We start from the raw sequence: 27,340 nt of genomic DNA on the forward strand, positions 1-27,340 counted from the left end.
TTTCCTAATCTGAGCTTGTGCTCTGTCTCCAGTGACCTCGTTGTCGACAGGATATTGAACACTAATCTACTCCTTCTCGCCGGCCGCTGTGGCCGAGCGGCTCTAGGCGCTTCAGTCTGGAACCGCGCGACCGCTACAGGGCAGGTAGAATCCTGCCTCGGGCATGGATGTGTGTGGTGTCCTTAGGTTAGTTAGGTTTAAGTAATTCTAAGTTATAGGGGCTGATGACTTCAGATGTTAAGTCCCACAGTGCTCAGAGCCATTTCAACCATTTCTACTCCTTCTCATCCGTTATAGTTTGTTTCATTCTCTTAGCACATCCTGCACTCTTTACTCTAGTTTCAGCTTCAGCTGGTAGATGGTCGCTAACATTCACCAATGATTTGTACGCAGCTTCTCTCTTTCTGTTGACGATCGTTGCTATGCAAGTGGGATAAGAAAATCAGTCATGGGCATTTTTTATGACACTGCAGCTAGCGATCAGAGGGTTAACGCAGAAACTTGAAGACAACAGAAACTACCGGTGAAATGTGTAGTTATAAGAATTCTGCGAACAGTTAACAGGCTTCTCTTTGGCACTGGGCCATTCATACATAGCAATTACAAGTAGCATATTCTCACTCGATCTCTGAGAACCTATTATTGGGCACATACAATCTTTTAGTAGTGAAAGGTTTAAATAGAACACGTTACAATTGCTTTTAGTGTCACAATAGCCGGCCGGAGTGACCGAGCGGTTAAAGGCGCTACAGTCTGGAACCGCACAACCGCTACGGTCGCAGGTTCGAATCCTGCCTCGGGCATGGATGTGAGTGATGTCCTTAGGTTAGTTAGGTTTAAGTAGTTCTAAGTTCTAGGGGACTTATGACCACAGCAGTTGAGTCCCATAGTGCTCAGAGCCATTTGAACCATTTTTTGAAGTGTCACAATATTTATGTTATTCTGGACCATAGCTGAACTGATTGAAGTTACCCAGTATAATACTTATTCTGAAACAATAAACATCTTTCGAGTAGACACTAAAGAGGAAAAAAAATCTGCCCAATTGATTAATGATTATCTCTCGGTCACTTTCCTGGCTGTTACTTTGAGGCAAACATACTGTTGACGGGCGGTATACGAATACTATGGAAGCGTAACAATGTATATTTGATTACCAGATAGTGTGTGGCCAGTAAAATGTCATTGTGACATTCACAGTGTTGCATAAATGCGATGGTAACTTTTACACGTGGTTAGCCTGAATGTGGTGATTGTTGCGTGCCTGCAGCTGTGGTTGCGGCTGGATGTAACCTCTAGCCACAGCCGTAATGGTTCCCACTGTTCATCGCTTACACCCTGAACACCCTCATTGGCACCATTCTGGCAAATGTTGAGGTACCTCTCAATGAGAACGATTTTCATAACAAAGATTCTGCAAAATTTGCTACAGACATGTCGCTGCATCTGATTTCCCCGTTGAGATTCTTTGTCTTACTAATCGAATTATTTGTTAGCAACTTTCAATGGTTCTGTGAAAAGTTGCATTTTCTCGTGCTAAACGAAACGCACACTGGCGTTTTAAAATCATTCCATAGTTGCATAATTTTATCGGCAAAACTCTGGGTCCTACTGAGTAGTAAATCTTGCTGGGACCTTTCGGCTGGCGCCTCCATAATTATCGCTGACGACGCAGGCCAACAACACACTGGATGCCTATCCTGTCCAGACCACACAGACACTACAGCAGTGCCTACTGTCGTCTTGAGTGTCTCCTCTTTCCAGGGAGCTTGAGACCACCTCGTACAGGAACACTACCATGATTTCTCCAACTTCCTTGTCAAGAATATAAACCCCCTATTAACGGAGATTACAAAAGATACCAGAGTAAACATTAACTTAGGAAGATAGTAAAATTTATGTTTATAAGGGACACGACGAGCTTAAAAATGATGGTATAGTTAATGGGGTGGACACAGCTGTACAGAAATAGACACTTACAAATATTAAATGCCCTAATCAGTCTCGAAGACTGTTCCAAGAGTATACACAGGCTTGGTAAAATGAAACTGGCCCGAAAAATATTTCATGCATCTTGAGATAGCAACCAGACCTACATAATCTGCACTTGTGGCGAATGATGTACGCTGGGTTCCCTGCCTTAAGGGGCATTAAATATTTTTCGGGCCAGTTTCATTTCACTCACTGTGAAGAGATCAAAGTGACAATCGAAAGACGAAAAGTCACAAAGTAAAGCGTTGTAGACAGCTATGAATGAACATACAATCGAAATCTAGTTCCTCAAGAAGTAAATAAAAAACTGTAAATTCTGAAATTACTAAGTAAGTCAATCTCGATTTATTCATGTCATCTACATTGAATACCTGTGGTAATACATATGGGGTATATGGAAACAAGAAATTACAAGCCTTCTGAGGTAACCATAATTTTTAAGCGTAGGAACCGGCCGCGGTGGTCTAGCGGTTCTAGGCGCGCAGTCCGGAACCGCGCTGCTGCTACGGTCGCAGGTTCGAATCCTGCCTCGGGCATGGATGTGTGTGATGTCCTTAAGTTAGTTAGGTTTAAGTAGTTCTAAGTTCTGGGGGACTGATGACCACAGATGTTAAGTCCCATAGTGCTCTCAGAACCACTTGAACCATTTTAAGCGTAGGAGGCAAGTGGGTAAACACATATTCCCTACGCGTTTTGCAGCATATTTCATTTAAGCAAGGTAAAATTTTTGCAGACACCGGCTTTATGATGCAGATCTTTGAAACCATAATATGTACCGAATTCGAATCGCGAACTTTTAAGTTCAAAACCGAACATCTTAGCAGATTTTGCCTCCCGTGTTGTCCAAACGCTCTTGAAACACGTTCACTACTTATGAATTATCGGGGAATAATTTCGGTTAGCTTTTTGCATCGTACGAGGATGTGCAGTTGTTAAGTTGCTGTACTGTATAAGCGGTGGATGCCATTCGGAGTTAAGTTCGCAGTGATCTCCGTAAATCAACTCTGACGAATGCCCTCAGCAAATCCAGGGCTAATTACTTTCCACATCCTTGTGTTCATTCAAAACAACATCAATATCGACTGGGCATTACAATCAAACACTTCTTTTATTTCTTATCAACGCATAAGAAGAAGACAGTGTCTCCAACCATAAAATTAATTAAGCAAATTCATTAAACTGAAACTTAGGCTAAGGAATGGTATAATCGGAAATCGTATATCAACCCACGTCTTCGAATATACTATTGCGTCTTAGCGTGGGCTTGCGTCGTTCACTTTCTTTATTCTTTCCTTTTTTAGGAAGCTAAAGAAGTATAATTTCTCTGAGTCATAAGTGGAGCCATAAAGAGACCGTAAAATGCTGTTAAAGACACGTGTCGTAAAACTGCGGAATAAGCCTTTCAACCACAGACGAAGTATGCGGCAGAACGCTTTTGAGGAAGGTGTAAAAATACGCTGTTTTCAAGGAAGGGACATGATTTTTTTTTTACACCAGTAGAGTACGGCTCGAACCGAACGACGAAACACATACGCACACACACACACACACACACACACACACGCTGCGTTTCTTTCACGAGTAATTACATGGCAGGTGTACTACTCGATACATTGACCACATGTTGCATGTGCCCCATCCCCCACAAACTGGAGTTCAGAGTTTTTATTCATATATGGAATGGCTAACTCTCAAATTTCTGGGATATAACAAGTTTTTTGTGTCACCTCCAAAATTTAGTTAGTGCGGCGTGACAAATCTTGATGCTGATTAACCCATTTATAGCAAAATGGCAATTTGCACAGTTTGCCGTCCTTTCCACACCCTCTGTTATAATTTCTGCGAACGCCCTTGGCCTGGGAGCTCAATGCTTATGAGAATCGGGAGGGTGGTGTTACTTGTTCATAAAGCCACTGCGAAGTTCCCCATGACGTCATCTACTCCCCTAGATGTTTGTCACAAAGACTTTCAAGCAAGGAGAGCAAATATGAATGGGGAACCTTTCGAGAAACATACGGACTGCAAATTGGGTAATCCAGGTAATCCAGCGTGCTGCTGTTGTATGTATCTATGGAAAGTGGTTGGCGGAGAAACCACGAGTAGGCATGTACTCATAATGTTTTTATTAATTGGTGTAGCTCTGTGAACGTGTTTATGACTTTATGATATTTACCTGTTGTCCGAGATGTATCCACTGTTGCGCTATACAATGAGTACTCAAAACTTCTTTATGCGATGTCAAGAATCTCAACTAAATCGTACAACCATGATTATTGATGCAATGGATCCCTGTGTTTTACCAGTACTTTTGATGTGAAAGAACCGTCCTTCTTTGGTATGTTGATCACATTTGTCGAACTGATGATTATTCAGGAAAGACAGTAGTAAAAAAATGGCGATTTTAAGAATTCTTTTCCGAAACATTTAGGACTCACAACGCTTAGTGACATGTTTTGATAGGTAATAAAATACATATAACATGCAGTAATACATATTTTCGGACTAGTATAGGAATTGCAAAAATCTAATATTTGTTTCTGATTTGTTTGAGGTTTCATTCTGAAGGATACAGTTACTTCTTACGCATTCAAAGAATATATCTTTATTATTGTGCTGTGTTTGATATTCCATATATACTGTTTTTAAATTCATTTTGGATTCACATTAAGAAGGTATTTTCTAGCATTTAAAATTTTGAGTTTCCCTCGTAAATACACGCCAATGCTACAGACTAACAGAACCTTATATATTTTGTGCAGGTTATTACCCACGATGCGGAAATATTTGAAAAAAAGGTAATATTTATGATCCACAAAGAGCTGCTGATGGAATAATCCATCAACTACCAGGTTCAAGAACCGGCCATCACGAGATACCACAACATTATTTATATCTGCCTATAATTAAACGTTCTTATTGCGGTGTCAAAAAAATAAAATGAGAAAACCTTTCTGCATCACTGACACCAGGGCCAATAGTAAAATATATCAATATTAATACAGCATCCACAAAATGAAAACACCAAAATGCGGCACTGTAACTGCTGTCAATAGTACCAGTAAAATGCATTGATGTTAACCTGACACAGGATGGTTTTTTATCTTAATTTTTGACGCTGCTGGAATGTAAATAATTTCGTGGTGTTTGAAGAACGTCACGATTACCGCCAAGAGTTGCTGATAAAATGCCTTTATTAACAACCAGTTTCGGTCCCCGGACTATCATCGGCTTCATAAGAGCATTTATAACATGATCTTAGTCAGTGTACACTGAGGTGACAAAAGTCGTGGGACACCTCCTAACATCGTGTCGGACCTCCTTATGCCCGGCGCTGTGCAGTAGCTCGACGTGACATGGACTCAACAAATCGTTGGAAGTCCCCTGTACAAATATTGAGCCATGCTGCCTCTATTGCCTTCCATAATTGTGAAAGTCTTTCCGGTGCACGATTTTGTGCACGATCTCACCTCTCGATTATGTCCCATAATGTTCGATGGGATTCATGTTGGGCGATCTGGGTGGCCAAATGATTCTGTCGAACTGTCCAGAATGCTCTTGAAACCAACTGCGAACAATCGTGACCCGGTGACATAGCGCATTGTTATCCTTAAATATTCCATCGTTGTTTGGAAACACGAAGTCCATCAGGATCTTCAGATGGTCTCCAAATCTCCAGTCAACGACCGGTTCAATTGGAGCGGAGGACCCATTCCACTCCATGTAAACACAGCGAGCACCATTATGTAGCCGCCACCAGCATACACAGTGACTTGCTGACAACTTGAGTCCATGGCTTCGTGGGATCTGCGCCACACTCGAACCCTACCATCAGCTCTTACCAGCTGAAACCGGGAATCATCTGACCAGGCCACGGTTCGGCAGTCGTCTATGGTCCATCCGATATGGTCACGAGCCCAGGAGAGGCGCTGGAAACGATGCCGTGTTGTTAGCAAAGGCACTCGCGTTGTTCGTCTACACCTACATCTACATGGATACTCTGCAAATCACATTTAAGTGCCTGGCAGAGGGTTCATCGAACCACCTTCACAATTCTCTATTATTCCAATCTCGTATAGCGCGCGGAAAAGACGAACACCTATATCTTTCCGTACTAGCTCTGATTTCCCTTGTTTTATCGTGGTGATAGTTCCGCCCTATGTAGGGCGGTGTCAACAAAATATTTTCGCATTCGGAGAAGAAAGTTGGTGATTGGAATTTCGTGAGAAGATTCCGTCGCAACGAAAAACGCCTTTCTTTTAATGATTTCCAGCCCAAATCCTGTATCATTTCATTGACACTCTCTCCCATATTTCGCGATAATACAAGACGTGCTGCCTTTCTCTGAACTTTTTCGATGTACTCCGTCAGTCCTGCCTGGTAAGGATCCCACACCGCGCAGCAGTATTCTAAAAGAGGACGGACAAGCGTAGTGTAGGCAGTCTCCTTAGTACGTCCGTTACATTTTCCAAGTGTCCTGCCACTAAAACGAAGTCTTTGGTTAGCCTTCCCCACAAAATTTTCTGTGTGTTCCTTCCAATTTAAGTTCGTAATTGTAATACCTAGGTATTTAGATTAGACTGATTTATCGTGTAACCGAAGTTTAACGAGTTCCTTTTAACACTCATGTGGATGACCTCACACTTTTCGTTATTTAGGGTCAACTGCCACTTTTGGCACTACTCACATCTTTTCTAAATCGTTTTGCAGTTTGTTTTGATCTTCTGATGACTTTATTAGTCGACAAACGACAGCGTCATCTGCAAACAACCGAAGACGGCTGCTCAGATTGTCTCCCAAATCGTTTATGTAGATAAGAAACAGTAAAGGGCCTATAACACTACCTTGGGGAACGCCAGAAATCACTTCTGTTTTACTCGATGACTTTCCGTCAATTATTACGAACTGTGACCTCTCTGACAGGAAATCGCAAATCCAGTCACATAACTGAGACGAAATTCCATAAGCACGCAATTTCACTACGAGCCGCTTGTGTGGTACAGTGTCAAAAGCCTTCCGGAAATCCAGGAATACGGAATCGGTCTGAAATCCGTTATCAATAGCACTCAGCACTTCATGTGAATAAAGATCTAGTTGTCTTTCACAGGAACGATGTTTTCTAAACCCATGTTGATTGTGTGTCAATAGACCGTTTCCTTCGAGATAATTCATAATGTTCGAACACAATATATGTTCTAAAATCCTGCTGCATATCGACATTAACGATATGGGCCTGTAATTTAGAGGATTACTCCTATTACCTTTCTTGAATAGTGGTGTGACCTGTGCAACTTCCCAGTCTTTAGGTACGGATCTTTCGTCGAGCGAACGGTTGTATATGATTGCTAAGTATGGAGCTGCCACAACCCATTAAAGCCAAATTTCGCCATACTGTTCTAACGAATACATTCGTCGTCTGTCCCACATTTATTTCAGTGGTTATTTCACGCAGTGTTGCTTGTTTGTTAGCACTGACAACTCTACGCAAACGCCGCTGCTCTCGGTCGTTGTCCAAGGTGAGGGGTAATGCCTGAAATTTGGTATTCCCGGTAGACTTTTTTCTCTGTGGATCTAGAAACACTGGACTCCCTAACGAGTTCCGAAATGGAATGTCCGCTGCATCTAGCTCCAACTACCACTCAGTGATCAAAGGCTGTCAGTTCCCGTCGTGTGACCATAATCACGTTGGAAACACTTTCACATGAATCGCCTGAATACAAATGACAGCTCCACCAATGCACTGCCATTTTATGCCTTGTGCACACGGTACTACTGCCATCTGTATATGTGCACATCGCTGTCCCATGACTTTTGCCACCTCAGTGTAAAATCATTGGCGCCAGATTGTAACGTATTCATGATTCTATTCTCTGAAGTCAATCGTTTTATCTAGCCTAATATGGTCTTATAAATGCTTTTACGAACCTGATGATGGTCCGTGGGCCGAAACTGGTAGCTAAAAAAAAGAAAAAAAGAAAAAGAAAGGTCATCAGCTCATGAGGTTCTCCAAATATTTACGGGCTGTGGGACACCAACTTCTGAAAATTTATGGTATCTGATGATGACGATGATGACTGGCTGTTATAGCCGGCCAGAGTGGCCGAGCGGTTCTAGGCGCTACAGTCTGGAACCGTGCGACCGCTGCGGTCGCAGGTTCGAATCCTGCCTCGGACATGTGTGTTTGTGATGTCCTTAGGTTAGTTAGGTTTAAGTAGTTCTAAGTTCTAGGGGACTTATGACCTCAGAAGTTAAGTCCCATAGTGCTCAGAGCCATTTGAACCATTTGAACTAGTTGTTATAAACTGGTAGTTCATAAATATTTGTGGCATATGTATATTCCTTGTAAATCATGGTAACTGCGGAATAAATATATATGTTTTTTCCCCTTGGCAACAATGAATACAATGTACGCCACAGCGAGGTATGGCGGCCAGCGTGAACGTAACGTGTAGCTGACCAGTGTTGTTTTGCTGTGCTTTGCAGACACGCTGCGGTGCTACACGTGCTCGACGGTGGCGAACAAGAACTGCGGCGACCCGTTCAACAAGTCGTACGTGCCGATGACCGACTGTCAGACCGTCGGCGTCACAGGGACTCAGCCCAAGGAGATCCCCGTCTGCAAGAAGGTCAAGCAGAGAGGTACGTGTACGTCCGACCCCCGTCCTAATACAGGGTGGATAAAATAAAACTGGCCGGGTACATATTTCGTGCGCCTTAATATAGGCACCACATCTTAACATCAACCTCATCTGGGGTGGGTGATATAAATTAGGTAGCAATACCAACTGTGTAGGAAAAGACAGATCGCTACTTACCGTAAAGAAGAAACTTCAAGTTGCCGACAGGCGCGATTAAAAGACTCTCACATACAGCTTTCGGCCACGGCCTTCGTCATTAAAGAGGGATACTCACAACAGTCACACACACACACACACACACACACACACATACACACACACACACAAGCTAAAACAGCCGGCCTGAGTGGCGGTGCGGTTCTAGGCGCTACAGTCTGGAACCGAGTGACCGCTACGGTCGCAGGTTCGAATCCTGCCTCGGGCATGGATGTGTGCGATGTCCTTAGGTTAGTTAGGTTTAATTAGTTCTAAGTTCTAGGCGACTGATGACCTCAGAAGTTAAGTCGCATAGTGCTCAGAGCCAAGCAAACACACCTCACTCACACACGACCACCATCTTCAGCGTCTCGGGCTCCACTCGACGTGTCTTCTTTACAGTAAATAGCAATCTGTCTTCTCCTACATTGCTGATATTGCTACCTGCAATTTCCGTTGTTTCTACGTTAGGTTGCCTATCACATGGCGCATGAAATTTCTTTCCGGACCAGTTATATTCTACACGCCGTGTAAGTGCACACTTTCCACAATGCTGTGGGAAGTTTTGTTGTTGTTGTAGGTCCGACACACGTCGCTGTCCTTACTCTATCGCTGTACTACTTTCCCAAAACATTTTTCCAGTCTATTGAAAATATCATTCCTCTGCTTGAGTCTTGGCAATTTGTAAGATAGAATGCACTTCATTAAATTAAAAAAGCTTTTATACTAATTGTTTCAATGGCGGTCGCAATTAACCCCTCTCACTTGCTTTGCTTACCTGACCTACATGTAGATATTCAGTGTGCCCATTCCTTGTCGTCGTTTACAACGACATTTCTCGTATCTTCTACCCCGCTGCAGTCCTACGCCAAGATTCTGTTGCGTCCCCTCTATGTACGGATGACCTTCCATGTGCGCCGGTTTTTGTCAAATTTTGTACTTTATTTCTTCAAATTGTTTTTAACTTATTAAACTGTGTGTTCCTGATGAAACAATGTATGTTGTATTAATTGAAGGTAACACTTTTTTAGCCTTGTTTCACAAATTTCATTATTACTGTAAGTCGTAAGCTTTGTGTTATAAGCCCTTTTTCTGGTACACAACTGATTCCAAAGACGCGAATCAGGCAAGCAAAGACAAACACGTCAACTTTATAATCTCTCTTGACTTATACTAAACATATTAGCGAAATACATAGACATTTTTCGCACGTTCCCATTTCAAGTACTGAAAATGATATCTAGAATTTGACCTCGTCTGCTACGCTGATACGCGAGAACATTGCCCCTGAAATTCGCAATGACTGTTTGACAGGACTCCACTTGCATTTCACCAACAAGACGTCGGATTTCCTGTTTTAACTCGCGGATGATTCAAGATACCCGGAAAAAAATCGCAAGGGTTTAAGTCACATGACTTTGTGACCATTGTTGGCCACAACAACGCGAAATAGGCGGACCGGAAGCCGCTCAACGCAGTGCGACATTCTGCAGAATCCAAAATTCCCGAACGTTCATTCCAATGAAATGAGGCCACAAAAAATCGTTATAATCGCACGGTATGAGCTTCCATTAACTGTAATAGCTTGTCCCGTCTTATCTTCAAAAATAATAAGGGCCGATGGTGCCACCTACTCAAAAGCGAGGCTGGACCGTCATTCGCTGTAGGTACATTTCCGTCTCTTGAACCATGCAACGTTTTTTTACCCCCAGACATGGCAGTTCTGCTGATTCACAAAATACATTTAAGTGGATGTGCACATCGTCACTGAGGACGATGCTCCTCCCACAACCGTTGTCTTTTCAGAAACCAGTGAATAAAATGTCGCCATTTTTTAAGAATGGCTTCTTTCGGCTGCTGCGTAAGGGTGGCAATCGAGATCCACAACGGAAAATTCGCCGTAGTACACTCAATTCTTGCGATCGACGAAGAACCGGTTTCACTGGATTGGACTAACAGCCACACTGTCACGAACCACCAAATGTTTTACAAGGATCAGCCAGAACGAGAGCGCCCAGAATTCTTTAATGTTCATTGTTGAAGCTGTTTTATTGAACTACAGAATGTTGGTTCATACTGAGCTTCATTGTGCCCTAGAATAGCTCGAAGATGTCCCACTGTTGCTGCATAATTTTGTCCGCTCTGATAAAATATTTTCACTAGTAACACAGGCTGTGCAATAGTAAGTTGCTCCACGGTTAGACACACAATGAAGAAATCCGATAAATTCACACTGAAGCAACACTCGGAATAATTGTGAAAATCGAAATGATAAACAACATTGTAGGCAACCGACAAACAAAAATATATCAGGCGATTCAAAACAGGCGCGCTTTTTGAAGGATCCTTTATGTCGTTCACACTGCCGCTATGCCTAAACCAACTTCTCTTGCCCACCTCCTCAAGTGAGTGAGCAATGCTGATTCTCTAAACGTCCACTCAACCATGCAGGCTTCACTGCAGTCACTTAATTCATTGTGCAAGCAGTGATTTCTTAAAATAAAACTTTTCAAAATTTACAGAAAAGTTACACAGGTTCATTCAGCTGTCCCTGCTGATAACTTTTATGCAACCCACAACGTCTTCAAAAAACACACGCAAGCATTTCATATTCTTTCGAGCACTTTGCACAAACTGTTAGTCCTACATAAAAAATGAGCAGGACCTTTTTGTAGGAAATTTAATTAAATTAAATTTTGTACTGGGATATGTTTTCGCTAGAGGCTGTAGTTTTCGAATTATTCAAGAAAGTTATCTTTAAACTGGTTTTTCTTTAACAAATCGAAAACGGTGGCCTTAAGCGAAAATCTTTCCCAGTACAAGATTTAGCTACATTAAATTTCTGCAGGGCTAATAGTTCGCGCGTAGCGAGCGAGAGAATAATTGTGAAAATCTCACACGTGGTTTTTGAGGGTGTTGCGGGCTGCTTGAATCGTATCAGCAGGGGCAGCTGAATCATAGTGTGTACCAGCCGTACCAGGCCTTCTACCTCTGTGGTTTCCACTTAACCATGTATGATTGTCCTGTTCAAGAAACGAAATACTAAAATACATCAGTGTAAAAATCGATCATAAAATAATATGGAAACACGAATGATTACTGCATAAGAGACTACGGCTAATTACTGGCCGAACATGGTGGCTGCATCCCTCCATTGCCCTTGTCAATTACACACCACCGATATGGGCAATCCTTCACCTGGATTGCTGATCCCCCCAAACTGTGTCACTCCCTCCATGTATTCGAATGTCATCCACTCTTCGTACCTATCGACACTTGTTTACTCTTCACTCCACGAAATGCATACCAAGTCATCACATTCCCTTCCATCCTCAAACGTAATGAACATTTCAATGTGCGTTATACATCCCACAAACTTCATTCTACCAACCCAGTTGCCCAGTTGCTTGCCTACAAACTCGACTCACCCAAGATAGACGTTTGTGCACCAATTTTCAGACCTGACAGTACTGACACGAAATAAATGAGACTGCTCGCACTGTTAGACAATAATATGTGGCCTGTTAGTTAATTATTATTTTGTGACTTGATATATGTTTTTACGCTACATAGAGTTTTGTCAAAAATCGATCAGCTCAATGACAGACGATAAACTGTTTACTACGGATCCATTGTTGCGTTCCAGTCGAAATGTTTGAGGGCTGAGATCTGATACAAAATAAATGACACTGGCCCAGCATAGCTCTGTAGTCACCCACCAAGCATGTTCGATTCATGAAGATAGTCTTCGAGATATTTCGGTCCGCTGCTCAAAACATTTCTGCGTCATCTTGCTCTAGGCCCCGCAGGAGCTGCGTCGTGTTTGCTTTTCCTTCGTAGAGCAAGAACAAGTCTGTGGTAAACTCCTCCCTTACTACCACTGAGCTGGTCGATGTTGGTAAAATTTTGTTCCAGTTCAGGCTCGAAAAAGCCCAACACGTCCAAGGCAAATAGTGCTCGAGTAATGAGAGTAGTATCGTGTTTTTTTGTGTTGTAGTTGTATACCAACACTTATTTCCGACCATACACATACAGTTTCGCAGGAGAGCTTCTGTAAAGTTTGGAAGGTAGGGGACGAGGTACTGGCAGAAGTATAGCTGTGAGGAGGGGCCGTGATTCGTGCTTGGGTAGCTCAGTTGGTAGAGCACTTGCCCGCGAAAGGCAAAGGTTCCGAGTTCGAGTCTCGGTCCGGCACGCAGTTTTAATCTGCCAGGAAGTTTCATACACATACACATTGTCCGTATTTATTTATTTATTTATGCATTTATTTCACCCAACAAGGTTAGGGATTTCAGGCCCTCTCTTACAGCTAACCAGAGATCCTCAGTGAGTATGAGCAATATATAATTACACCATTAATAATATAAGTAGTCATAAAAATGTGGAATTTAATAAATGTCAGTCCTATTGATATTAAGCGACATCCTCATTGCATTCTTGTCGACTGTGAGTAATGTCACTTAACACGTATGATAGCAGTACAGAAAGAATTTGACTGGTCAAAGGAACAACGAGAAACAAAAGAGTAAGATCAGTAGATGGAATGGAAGGAAGAAGAGAGAACTAGAAAGGGATGAGAAAAGCATGGATAACTTACAGTGTGACAGAGATACCGATTTTCTGTTGGACAGAAAGACTGCAAGGTGGTTTTGGATAAGATGCAAGTTACAGGGCAATTTGTTCCACAATCGCATGACTGAAAGGTGCAGCAGATGAACAATAATTATTTTTGAATCATCATTCTCTTGACTGGTTTGATGCGGCCCGCCACGAGTTCCTCTCCTATGCCAACCTCTTCATGTGAGTGTAGCACTTGGAATCTACGTCCTCTATTATTTGCTGGATGTATTCCAATACCTGTCTTCCTCTACAGATTTTATCCTCTGCAGTCATCTCTAGTACCGTGGAAGGTATTCCCTGATGTCTTGACGGATGTCCTACCATCCTGTCCCATCTTCTTGTCAGTGTTTTCCATGTATTCTTTTACTCACCCATTCTCCAGAGAACTTCCTCATACCTTTCCTTACCGGTCCACTTAATTTTCTACATTTTTCTCGCTTGCTTATATAGAATTTGTCGCTTACTACCACCATCAGCGATGACAACTCGCAAGAATATTGACTAAGTAACTCACTTCGATCACGCTTAATACTCGTATTGGCTACGGCATTCACATTCATTTGATTGCTTCTTTTAGAACTATTCTCCTTTTTCTATAATAAACCGTGTTTTAACATTCACAACAGAGCGCTCGGAACAGTACTGACCACTTATTGGCTGTGGGTGTATTCATGACATAGTTGCACAGAACAAGAGTAAATTCGACCGCCATCATTCGTGACTCCGTCCATAGTCGCAGTGGCACATGCTGATGCACATCTTCAATGGATCGAACGATAGAAGAACCGGCTGACAGAAGGCAAATAGTCTGGTCCGAAGATGATGATGATTATGATGATGTTTACTTTGTGCGGCGCTCAACTGCGCAGTCATCAGCGCCCGCGATCCCAAGATGCAAGGTGCCCAGTGAGGAGGCATTTTACCCTTAGCGTGTGGAGAGCGTGGTTTATTTCGGAAATGATTTTGTGGTAATTGTGTTTTCAGTACCATGACCTGACCCTATTCGGTCATCTTAATGTGAACATGACATTTATTCCAAAACTCGAGGATGCTCTTAACACTCCTGTTTTCCAATATGATAATAGCCACACTCATAGGCCTTCACACAAACTTTGTTGAACGAACAACTGGGCACCCTATCCAAAATCCTATGGTCTGCTAAATCACCCATTCTTAATTCCATATAAAACGTCTGGGTCTATTTGGAATAGCGGTTTATACATAGCAATCAACGTCCCCACGAATTGGTGCCTCTATGGGATCCTCATGGGACGTAGGTGCAAGGAAGGTAACACCAAAGAAACCTTGGGAACAGAACGAATACTTCAGCTGAGTGACTAAAGGAAGAAGTACAGAAACGTTCAGAGAAAGACTGGAATAAAGCAACACAAATCACTTAGGAATGAAATAAATAGGAAGTGCAGAGCGGGAAAGGCGAAATGACTGCGGGAAAAGTGTGAAGATATCGAAAAAGAAATGATGGTCGGAAGGACTGACTCAACATGTAGAAAAGTCTAAACAATCTTTGGTGAATTCAAAAGGAAGGGTGGTAACATTAAGAATGCAGAGGAAATTCGACTGTTAAACGGAGATGAAAGAGTACGCTGGAGGCCTCTGTGAGGAGGAGGAATTGTCGAGTGGGTTGGTAAAAGAAACGGGAGTCTATAAGGAATACATAGAGTATCCAGTATTACAGTCAGAATTTAAAAGACCTCTGGAATACTTGGCGTAAAACGTAGCAGAAGGGATAGATAAATTCCTTCGGAATTTCTACAATCATTGGATGAAATGGCAACCAAACGATTATTCAAGTTCTATGAGACTGGAGGGATAACATCACACTTTCGGAATAATTGCGTCCATACAATTTCGAAGCTATCAATGGCAGACAGATGTGAAAACTATCCCACAATCAGGTTAATATCTTTTGGATGCAAGCTGCTGACAATAATAATATGCAGAAGAAAGGAAAAGAAAAGTGTGGCTCTGTTAGATGACAATCAGTTTGGCTTTAGGAAAGATATAGATACCAGAGCGATCTAGAAAAAGCGTTCGACGATGTGAAGTAGTTCAAGATGTTCGGTATATTAAGAGAAACAAGAGTAACCTACAGGAAAAAACGGGTGATATATAGTATGTACAAGAACCAAGAGGGAAGACTGTGAACTAAGTGCTTGGATTAAAAGAGTGTAAGACAGGGATTCAGTGTTTCGTCCCTACTGTTCAACCTGAGCACCTAAGAAGAGATGATGTAAACAAAAGACAGTTTCAAGATTGGGATTAAAATTCATGGTGAAAATTATTAATGATAAGATTCGCTGATGACATTGCTATCCTTATTGAAACTGAAGAAGAGTTTTTAATGGAATGAACAGTACGTAATATGGACTGAGAGTAATCCAGAAAAAGGAAAAAGTAATGAGATGTTGCAGAAATTACAACTGCGATAAACTTAACATCAAAATAGATGGTTCCAAAGTAGACGAAGTTAAGGAAGCAAAATATCCCATGACGAACGAAGCAAGGAGGACGGAAGGGGTATTCCTGGCCAAAAGAATTCTACTAGTACCAAACATCGGCCTTAATTTGAAGGAGAAATTTCTGAGAATGTACGTTTGGAGTACAGAACCGTATGGTAGTGAGTCATTGACAGTGGAAAATCGGAGCACAAGGGAGTCTAAGAGTTTCAAATGTGGTTTTACAGAAGAATGTCGAAAATTAGGTGGGTTGGTCAGATAGGGACTGAGGAGGTTCTCCGCATAAGCGGCGAATAAGGGAACATATGGGAAACACTGCCAAAAAGGAGGGCTAGGATAACAGAACATCTATTAAGAAACAGGGAATAACCTTAATGGTACAAGATGGAACTGAAGAGTGTAAAAACTGTAGGGTAAGAGAGAGTTCGGAATACATCCAATAAATAATTCAGGACGTAGCGCGTAAGTACTACGTTGAGATTGACACTGGAGAGGGATTCGTGTGGGCCGCATTAGACTAGTCAGAAGACTGATGATGGAAAAGAAATGAGTTCTAACCATCAAAGACTGGCCTCGTATGGTTATGGCATACCTGAAAGAAGCTCTTGGACGAACTGAGGCCATTGCAATTGCTGGAGCCGTGCTTACACGGTATCAAAGCGATGTCTCCTTTCTGTTGGGGTGCTTTTAATTTTTTTTGTGGCAGTTATGTTTCAGGAAACAGCCGACTTGTCTGCCTAGCAGTTAACCTTTATCTTGATAAACCGGAGTATGTTTCCGGGAGACAGTATTCTAATGTACTGATTGCAACCGAATCAAACAACAAAATTTCTCAATTTAAAGCGAGATAATCGTGTCCCCAGCCTGCTAGCAACCTATTCCAGCTGGTTGGCCGAATTCCGGCAGTCAATTGTTTATAGGCAGTAATACCAAAGTGTAACATACCCTGTATACCGTCAAGACACTCCTGCTCATTTTTGCTATACATCGCGACAGCAGCGCTCCAAGCGGACAGAAAGCTAAACTTCTGAATGTGATACCGGACAAGTATGACTAATATGGCTTATACTGATTCGTAACATAGCTCTTACAATGAGGGAGCGTATGTAGTGCCATAAAGTCGAAACTGACTGTAGAATAACACCTCATTTACCTTCCTTCAGTTTCCTAAAAACCCTGGGAGATACTTTAAAGGAAAGTTTATTCACAAGTTTCTTGTAACCTACAGATACTAAACGAAGAATGTCGTTTTCTTTAAAAAACAAAAAAAAGTCTAGTAAACAGCTAAAGACCTGACTTTTGCAGACAGAGTCGTGCACCTAACAACAACGTGAAGTTTTCTTCACTGCACTTCCAGTCAAATCAGTGTACATGAAACTTAGATAACTTGTATGGAATGGGAATACCTACATTATTTAAGGTGCCAAATAAGCCACCACAAGTGTGGCTGAAGGGAAAGCTACACAGGTGTAATATTAAAATGTCAAAGGCAATAAAACTATTTCCGAACACAGAAGAAACCGATTCCACAATGGTTGATACATCTGAACTATAAACGTCAAGAATCTGCAACACATCCGCTTTCGAAGCATAAGTAATTACATGTACAAAAATATTCGTGGAATTAAAAAGTCGAGTGCAGTGTAAGATTATGTGAATCACTGAAGCACAAGCACTCCGTCTTCAGGCCACGAGTGGCCCATCGGGACCATCTGACCGCCGCGTCATCCTCAGATGAGGAATGTGAATCACTGAGCTCCATGCAAAATTGTTACGTGTCAAGGAATGTGCCTACCAAAATAAGAACGGACAACAAAAGAAACATACTTCTTATGCCTGAAATATTTGTTTTTATTTCCTTGCTTTCAGACGAGTAAGCTGTGATTACAGTCACTGAATCAGAGAAACTCCTCGGTTTTAATATTTACTTCACGATCATTCATGTCTTCTAATCATTTACTAATGCTCGGAACGCAAAAATATAACTATTTCGTTAATTAAGTAGAAAATAATTAAAAACAAACATTCATCTCACGGTTGAGTTTCTCGCCGCTAGGGACATTAGTGTCGTTTCAACTGTCAGGCAGTAACACTTTTCACAGCAGGAGTGTCGCGAATGTATACTCGTATGTTAGACGGTAGTGCTACCTTTAACTGATCCACTAGTGACTCCGCCAAATACGGCAGCGCTTGAAGGCATTTCTGCCGGGCCAGCTGACCCGTTGCTCCTTCGACTTCCTGTCGTTTTGAAATCCTGATGAGAAAGACTAGACGCTCGCTTCAATGACGCGTGCTCGCACACGCCAGTGGTGTAGTGTTCCCCGAGACTTGACGAAAATGGTTGCCGAACCTCGGGTTTCGGCCTCAAGTTACAACAGCCTGAGATCGGCCAGCCCTGTCCGCCGACAAAGGAAAGCACGCACTGAGGCGAGGCCCCTGTGTCGGTCTCCATCAGCGCCAAAAGGCAACAAGAGCTGCGCGTTACTGGTAGATGCAACGGTTCTCCGGAGAGCTTTGGCCCCCTTCCTCCGCAAGATATAGGAGAAAGTTGAAAAACCTGCAGACTTCGAGAAGAAATGGAAATGGCTCTGAGCACTATGGGACTTAACAGCTATGGCCATCAGTCCCCTAGAACTTAGAACTACTTAAACCTAACTAACCTAAGGACAGCACACAACACCCAGTCATCACGAGGCAGAGAAAATCCCTGACCCCGCCGGGAATCGAACCCGGGAACCCGGGCGCGGGAAGCGAAAACACTACCACACGACCACGAGCTGCGGACACTTCGAGAAGAGCCCACAATTTTGATTCCAAGAGAAGCATCCGTTTAATAAGTCATGATTGCAAAGTAGTGACAGAAATTATTTATGGAAGCATGAAAAAACTGTTAAAAGCAGATCTCTGGGAAAATCAGTTTGCGTTCCAGAGAAATGTAGGAACACAAAGGATAATGCTAAGAGCTACATTTATATCACAAGTAGATTCAGGGAAGCCTTTTGACAACGTTGATTGGAACCCACTCTTGAAAAGTCTGAAGATAGCAGGGATAAAATGCAACTACACGCACTCCAGACTCCAATCGACTTCTTCTTCCAGACAGTGAAACTCTATCAGCTAAGCTGTCCCACACCAGGGTTCCTCTTTCCCCCTTCACTCTCCATCTTTCTCTGTCGTTTTCCTCTTCATAATCCGACCGTGTGCACACCTCAATCTCCCTCCTTTTGTCTCTCAACATCCAACCCAACACTTACCCTAATCTCCACAGATACTACCTAATGTATCCATTTACTTATACCCAGACCCTACACGCCGCCCCCGCCTCTCACAGTTTAGTATAAGGACATTGCTTCCTTTTTTAAATCGTCACATGTCTGCAGTATTTGGTGACCGGGTGACTGTTTTAGGCTACATCTGCACTGTTTCTGTAACCCTCTCGAAGCGATGCTGGGCGACCATCGCACGACATTGGAATGAAAACAAACATCAAGACTACCAATATGAGTGCCTACAATGGAATCAGAAGCATGATACGACAACTGATGACTCCCGATTAGCAAGCGACGAGTTGACGGACCAAACATGTATGTTTCCAGTCCGATATCTCAACCCGAAGGAACATAACGACGGCGAATATTGACTATGTGCAGCTCTTACATAATTGCTCGTTAACAGTTCTTTATTGGTAATACCCGACATGAGTATGAAAAAGTTACTGCACGAAGTTAATTGTGTTCACTTGTGATAACAAGTTTTTCTTCTGCTCTCTTACATACCATGAAGTTACTGGCCTAGTATATCTTTCTTTTGCGTTCAAAACTGCGATTAAACGCTTCTGTGGTCAGACGGTGGTAGCTTTTGAATTTTCAGAAAGTTCCCTTGTAGATCTTTTTTCATTAAACTGCTGCACTCGTACACTTTTGTTATCCTCTTATTAAGGAGAATGCTGTTCTTCATCAGAAGACGACACAGAAAAATCATATTCAGTCACTCATGGTACCCCCACAACACAACTGCAACTGCTTTTTAGTGGGGCGTTAACTGGGGCCAATGAAGGCACTCACGATGGACGACGTCGGTCGACAATCGGTCTACATCGGGTCAGGAGAAATAAGAATCCAATATATACACCTCAGCAAAAGTTTGGAATATCACATAGTTTACTACATTGACATCTTGTTGCACACTCATTGCATTGAGGTATGACAATGCATTATTAAAAAATAAACATAATTCCTTCTGAAAACAAGAAAGATTTTGGGAAGTTACAAAAAAATCATCACCAAACAAAGCATTACAGCTTCCGTCTGTCTTTAGTAGTGAGTATGTCCTCCACACACTCGGATGAGTTCTTCCACTCTGCGAGGCATGCTCTGGATGAGAACATTAAGTTTACCTTGGGGTATGAAGTCCCACTCCTCAGTGGCGACTTCAGTGAGGTCCTGCAGATTGTCAGGTGGATTCGGACGCTGTGCAATGGCCAACAGGTCCTTCACATGCTCAATTGCAGTCAAAGTGCCGTAGGTGGGAATTAGAGGGGTCCGCCGTCCCATCATTATTGCAGCCCAGAACGTAACACTTCCACCTGCAAACGGATAGACTTCCTGAACGTATCGACTTCCTGGTGTTGTTTAGCGTTTCTCCAAACCTTACACGTCAAAATTTCGGCCTGAAACCAATTCTGGTCTCGTCAGCAAGCAAGACATTACTCCATTTTGCAATGGTCCGATGTTGATGCGCGATTGCATCGGTTCTATTGGTTCAGTGCAAAACCTCTGACTGGTCTCCTGGAATGAAGACCATCTTGATGCAACCTTCTACGCACTATGTGGTCTGAGATACGAATCCCTGTTGCTTGGGAGAAGTCATTTCCAGTATGTTTGGCAATCGATGTTGGGCGCCTGCGAACCGACAGTTAGAGGACACGACCCTGCATTGGTGTTATACGAGGACGACCACTGCAAGATTTGTCGTTCACATCTCCCGTCTCTCCGTATTTTCTCCACACCTTAGACACACCACTTTGAGTGACATGTAACCGATCGGCAGCATCTTGCTGTATATGACTTTGTCAAAGTGTTGTATGCCCCCATGTGGCAAATTACACTACTGGCCATTAAAATTGCTACACCACGAAGATGACGTGCTACAGACGCGAAATTTAACCGACACGAAGATGATGCTGTGATATGCAAATGATTAGCTTTCCAGAGCATTCACACAAGGTTGGCGCCGGTGGCGACACCTACAACGAGCTGACATGAGGAAATTCCAACCGATTTCTCATACGCAAACAGCAGTTGACCGGTGTTGCCTGGTGAAACGTTGTTGTGATGCCTCGTGTAAGGAGGAGAAATGCGTACCATCACGTTTCCGACTTTGATAAAGGTCGGATTGTAGCCTATCGCGATTGCGGTTTATCGTATCGCGACATTGCTGCTCGCGTTGGTCGAGATCCAATGACTGTTAGCAGAATATGGAATCAGTGGATTCAGGAGGGTAATATGGAACGCCATGCTGGATCCCAACGGCCTCGTATCACTAGCAGTCGAGATGATAGGCATCTTATCCGCATGGCTGTAACGAATCGTGCAGCCACGTCTCGATCCCTGAGTCAGCAGATAGGGACGTTTGCAAAACAACAACCATCTGGACGAACAGTTCGACGACGTTTGCGGCAGTATGAACTATGAGCTCTGAGACCATGGCTGCGGTTACCCTTGACGCTGCATCACAGACAGGAGCGCCTGCGATTGTGTACTCAACGACGAACCTGGGTGCACGAATGGCAAAACGTCATTATTTCGGATGAATCCAGGTTCTGTTGACAGCATCATGATGGTCGCATCCGTGTTTGGCGACATCACGGTGAACGCACATTGGAAGCGTGTATTCGTCATCGCCATACTGGCGTATCACCTGGCGTGATGGTATGGGGTGCCATTGGTTACACGTCTCGGTCACCTCTTGTTCGCACTGACGGCACTTTGAACAGTGGACGTTACATTTCAGATGTGTTACGACCCGTAGCTCTACCCTTCATTCGATCCCTGCGAAACCCTACATTTCAGCAGGATAATGCACGACCGCTTGTTGCAGGTCCCGTACGGGCCTTTCTGGATACGGAAAATGTTCGACTGCTGCCCTAGCCTGCACATTCTCCAGATCTCTCACCAATTGAAAACGCCTGGTCAATGGTGACCGAGCAACTGGCTCGTCACAATACGCCAGTCACTACTCTTGATGAACTGTGCTACCGTGTCGATCCTGCATGGGCAGCTGTACCTGTACAGGCCACCCAAGCTCTGTTTGACTCAATGCCCAGGCGTACCAAGGTCGTTATTACGGCCAGAGGTGGTTGTTCTGGGTACTGATTTCTCAGGATCTATGTACCCAAATTTCGTGGAAATGTAATCACATGTCAGTTCTAGTATAAGATATCTGTCCAATGAATACCCGTTTATCATCTGCATTTCATCTTGGTGTAGCAATTTTAATGGCTGGTAGTGTACTACAGTGCTGAACACAAACCGAATGCAGCTGTTGTTGATACCGGACTGCTCGCTGTGTGCCGCTGTGGCAGCAGTATGTTTACATGAATGATTTGTTGGTTGGTTGGTTGATTTGGGGCAGGGGACCAAACAGCGAGGTCATCGGTTCCATCGGATTAGTTAAGGGTGGGGAAGGAAGTCGGCCATGCCCTATCAACGACACCATCCCGGTATTTACCTGAAGCGACTTACGGAAATCACGGAAAACCTAAAACAGGATGGCCAGGCGCGGGTTTGTACCGTCGTCCTCCCAAATGCGAGTCCAGTGAGCTAACCACTGCTCCACCTCGCTCGGTACATGCCTGGGAAATGGTCTCAAAGCATGCCAATAGAAAACACCGTCCAGTGTGTGAGTTCTAACTGGAAAATGCAAGAAGTGCGTAGGTCAGTGAGACCTCTAATATCGTGTATGTCATTTTATTCCAACCTTTTGTTGAACATTGGGGGTATAGCCTTAACCATTTGGTAATAAACGAAATTTCTCCTCTGTTATACAAGGTTTATTACTAGGTCTTTTACCTTTTTGATCCTCTGCTGCCACACGTCACTCTTGTGAAAGATCCTTCGGCCAACAATGTGTCTTTGGTGTTGGCAGTGAACAACGGCGACCTCCAGACGGTGCGCTCCTGTGCGTGGGTGAAGCCCGAGGACCCGTGCCCTCCTTCGCCGTCCGGCGCCTACATCCGCGAGGAGGAGTGCTCCACCTGCACGGGCGACCTCTGCAACGGCGCCGGCGTCGCGACGCCCCTCGTGCTGCCGCTGCTCGGCGTCGCCGCAGTCGCCGCCTACTCGGCACTGTGAACGCCCACCCCGTCTCTCTGGGCGTGGGGCTGCAGGGCTGGTTGGACTCGACTCCTTATAGTTAACCACCGCTTCAGTGCTCGAAACCTTGTGCACACCGACCTCCTTCCCATGATGTTCAAACCCTCCCACCAGCATTCCACCACCGCTGTCGGCGGAACCCAATACTGTATCCCCATGGGACCCCTGTCACCACACTCTCTCGAGCTTCGATTTTGGAGTTCCACAGTACGAGAAAGGTGCTAAGATCAGAATATTTTATGTCGGTAAACTTCCTTACATAAAATATAGAGCGATACTTAACTTCTCAGCATCTCTCCTGTGCCAATTTGGAGCACAACATGTCACTGCGATCACCATTGGCAATTTTAAAACTCTCGTGTGTTGTGGAGGAGCTCCTCACACCTACAAAATTTTGTTAGGTCACATCACTCTGAGAAACTCTGGGAGAAAATTCTAGGGCAATTCGAATATAAGAAACTATCGGTCGCGGAATGCAAACCACAGTAAAAATCAAAACTGCTTTCTTTACACCAGTTAGCTACGCCTTCCAGCTGCTTCTCTACACAGTCGCCAGTACGACTTAGACATCTGCCGTAGCGTTAAACCAACTTCACATTACCCTCGCCGTAGAAAGGAGCCTCCTGTGCTTTCCTACAATTTTCAACTTTTGACTGCAACTGACTGTTTGTGCCACAATTTTGTCTTCGTAGCCAGTGGTTCATTTGAACAGAGATAAAAATCAGAGGGAGCCAAGTCCAGACTGTGCAGTGGGTGATGAAATACTTCACATCGCAAACGCTGCAGTAGCGTCGTCATTGCCTCCGCAGTGTACGACCGGGAACTGTCATAAAGTAGGAAACGCACGACAGCTATGTTATGTGGGGTTGCATGAAATCAGGCGAAATCTCTCGGCAGGCACCCGTAGTTGGCGGGAGACACTATTTTTTAGCCATCTTTATGCGCTCACAGTGCGCTCATAACGGAAAAGAGCGATGTGACACTGTCTACGGGCATACTAGAGACACTGACCAACACATCTGCAAAAGCGTTATTGGATTTTCACTGTAGTTTCCATTTCGCGATCGATCGTTCCTTACTTTCCGAACAGTCTTCGTAATTTGTAAGCAGTGCGATGTCTGTAAAAGGATACAAAGGTGAATAGCTGAATGACTGGACGTTCGGAACGACTCTGATACCAAGCAATTATTGTACTATTACTTAAGACATACAAACTTCTATGAAAGTACAATACTCATTAAAAAGTATGAAAATCGTATTTCTGGCGGTATTGTCCCAGTCATTTACCTATAGTTCCAAATGGTGAATAATTAGGGATATTTTTTAGGTCGCACTCACTCGACATTTTGCGACTGTATGTAAGAGTACAGAAGTCATTTTTCCCGTTATCGCACCCAAAGCACTGAAGCACACACTTTTCTTTGTTTTAAGCACGAGGTTTCTTAGTGTCTAACACTTACATACAGAAAATCATTGGACATAGAGTATAAGGTTTAAGTATTCTGAAATATTTTATTGTGATATTTCAACAAATACAAATATTTCTGTATTATGTATCTTTAAAGATGTATCTAGAGTGTACAAAAGGCTTAAACTTTAAAATACTACGTAACTGTAATTACTTTTTGTAATTAGATTATTTACTAATTCATGTAACAAATTAATAAACTGTACGTGTTGTGAACAAAACACTGAACGTCGTTTTTTTTTTATTACCATGCCAGTGACATGTAGAACATGTGCACACAAAATAGTTACACCAAAAGAATCATTTTAAATGGAATGGGAACTAGGATGAATGAGGAAGGTTCATGGTGTAGCCTGTAAGCCGCCACCTCATCTTGCCATATTTCTTTGGTTATTAACAACCGGAAATATAATTAAAGGCAATCGGAGTTTATTTGGTTGTTAGTGAAGAACTAACATACAGGTAATCTAGTGAAAGTTAAGAAATGTGGCTGAGTCACTAGTACCAACTCCATGTCCTTAGTTAAGTTTTTTTATTCTGTACACCAAAAAACCAATGAAAGTTGCAAATTTCACTTTTATTTACCTTATCACCCATTTTCAAATCATCCAGATATCCAAAGTGGTTATTTCCAAAAATAGCATGTCAAAAAATACATAAGTATTATGAAGTGCAAATGAACAGTTACAGCCCGTACAGCCGCTGAAAGTTCGTTAAGTTTTCTTATTGTTCACCGTGTCTCAGTACATAAGGGTATGCACACAGTTTGTATCTAACAATATACATTGATGATTTATGCAATAGTCACTGCTTATTAAATACAAATTCTAATATTAACAAGTTACAGTTCTATATCGCCTTAATCGCTACTTTTCCAACACCGTTTTCACTATAATTAGTGCGATTCCGAAAAATCTTACTAAAATTTGGATGAAACATTGTATAGGACAATTACTGTTCCCTATCTTTCACATACAGTTATTAACCTTACCACATGATACACTTCAAACCCGACTACAACTTCCTCAATAACTCCGTATTGCCATCTTTTCCTCTCAGTTCTCTAACTGAAATTGTTCTTCTAAAAAATGGTTCAAATGGCTCTGAGCACTATGGGACTTAACATCTGTGGTCATCAGTCCCCTAGAACTTAGAACTACTTAAACCTAACTAACCTAAGGACATCACACACATCCATGCCTGAGGCAGGATTCGAACCTGCAACCGTAGCAGTCGCGAAATTTTTCTTCTCATCCAGTTTCCACTGCTTAGCTATTTAAATTTATTTCACTTTTAATAATCACCAATGTTCAAGACAACCGCTGTTCTTCAAAATTCTTCCTGCCTTGACTCACAACATGACCCATTCACTCACTGCCACTTGAAAGAGCATGCGCGCTATCCAATGAATGTTCCTCTCCGAAGGAATTAGCCCCTGGCACTGTATATTGACTTCAAGTTGGCCAGTCGGCTCCCTTGTTCTGAATCAGTAGAAGTCGGTAAAAGTCGGAAGGCTTCGGATAGTGGTCATTTGCTTTCGGCTGCAGCCATCCATTTCTAGCTGACAGTACTGAGTGATATAGCTATTGCTATCTACCATATTATTGTTTTGTACTTCACTTTTTGTACTGTTCCCTTTCTTTCCGATAAGTGTACATAATAGCTGCACTAGGATCTTTATTAATTATGTCAAGTCGTAAGACTATTTTAGTTTCGCTTTCAGACAACATCTAGGTGATCTTTCCCTCCGTGCCTGAGTAGGACTATTGAGGAAGCTGTAGCAAAGGTTAAGGTGCCTGCACTGCAGGAAGTAGGCGAAGCTTGTTCCCTGTATGGTCCGGGCTTGTTTCCTCTGGATCCTGAAGCACCCTCTTGCAATCCGTAAGCATACAGTTTACACATTATAAACATGAGGTGCTTACCAGATCACAATAGTTCTTGCAATCTGCGTCGACAATCTGAGGCCTTTCAACTTCATAGACAGAACAGTGTAACATCCAGTAAGGACTTGTACATAAATCTCATAATATCCTTTGAGAAATATGTCACATGCAGCATGATACATTGCAAACAATTCACAAAGATTCCAGCAGTCACGTTTAGTTTCATCCCATGCATGTTCTGTCGGACAGGGAGAACTAAGTGGTGTGAGCCTTATATGGTGTTTCTAGAGTGAAGTAAAACCTCACGATGTGGCAGCTACATGAGTACAAGTGTTACCTTGCTGGAGCATGGGGCCATACTACAGGGTCAAGAATGAATGACTGCTAGATCTACGCTACTGAACGCATCATTTTACAATAGCCAGTGCAGTAAGATTTTAGTAGGGAATGTTGCTGGAGTCCTTGGAATTTCTTCCAGGGTGCACCATATAAGGTAAGTTTGAAACATATCTACCTTTTGAAACATATCTGTCAACTCCTTAGAAACACAATTATTTTATGTACGAGAGCGTAGTATTTGTTAACCATATCTTTACCTCTGAAATTCCTGCATAACACTCGTCAGACATTCGACGTCTTCTTCCCGACGGTTCATGTGCTTCTGGTTTTACCAACCTTTGTGAACAGATAATGCAAT

The 27,340-nt window shown here is 42.9% G+C and overlaps 1 protein-coding gene across 1 annotated transcript in view; it reads left to right on the forward strand.

Moving 5' to 3' along the window:
- LOC124596130 overlaps positions 1-24,981 on the forward strand; it is a 129,197-nt gene extending 104,216 nt beyond the window's left edge. Inside the window, exons 2-3 of the mRNA XM_047135151.1 lie at positions 8,473-8,628; positions 23,066-24,981. Coding sequence (XP_046991107.1) covers positions 8,473-8,628; positions 23,066-23,271 — 362 coding nt within the window. The 3' untranslated portion in view covers positions 23,272-24,981. The remainder of the gene's footprint in view (positions 1-8,472; positions 8,629-23,065) is intronic.
- Positions 24,982-27,340: the final 2,359 nt, after the last annotated feature.

Source organism: Schistocerca americana, chromosome 2 (genome assembly GCF_021461395.2).
Source record: "Schistocerca americana isolate TAMUIC-IGC-003095 chromosome 2, iqSchAmer2.1, whole genome shotgun sequence".
NCBI lineage: Eukaryota > Metazoa > Arthropoda > Insecta > Orthoptera > Acrididae > Schistocerca > Schistocerca americana.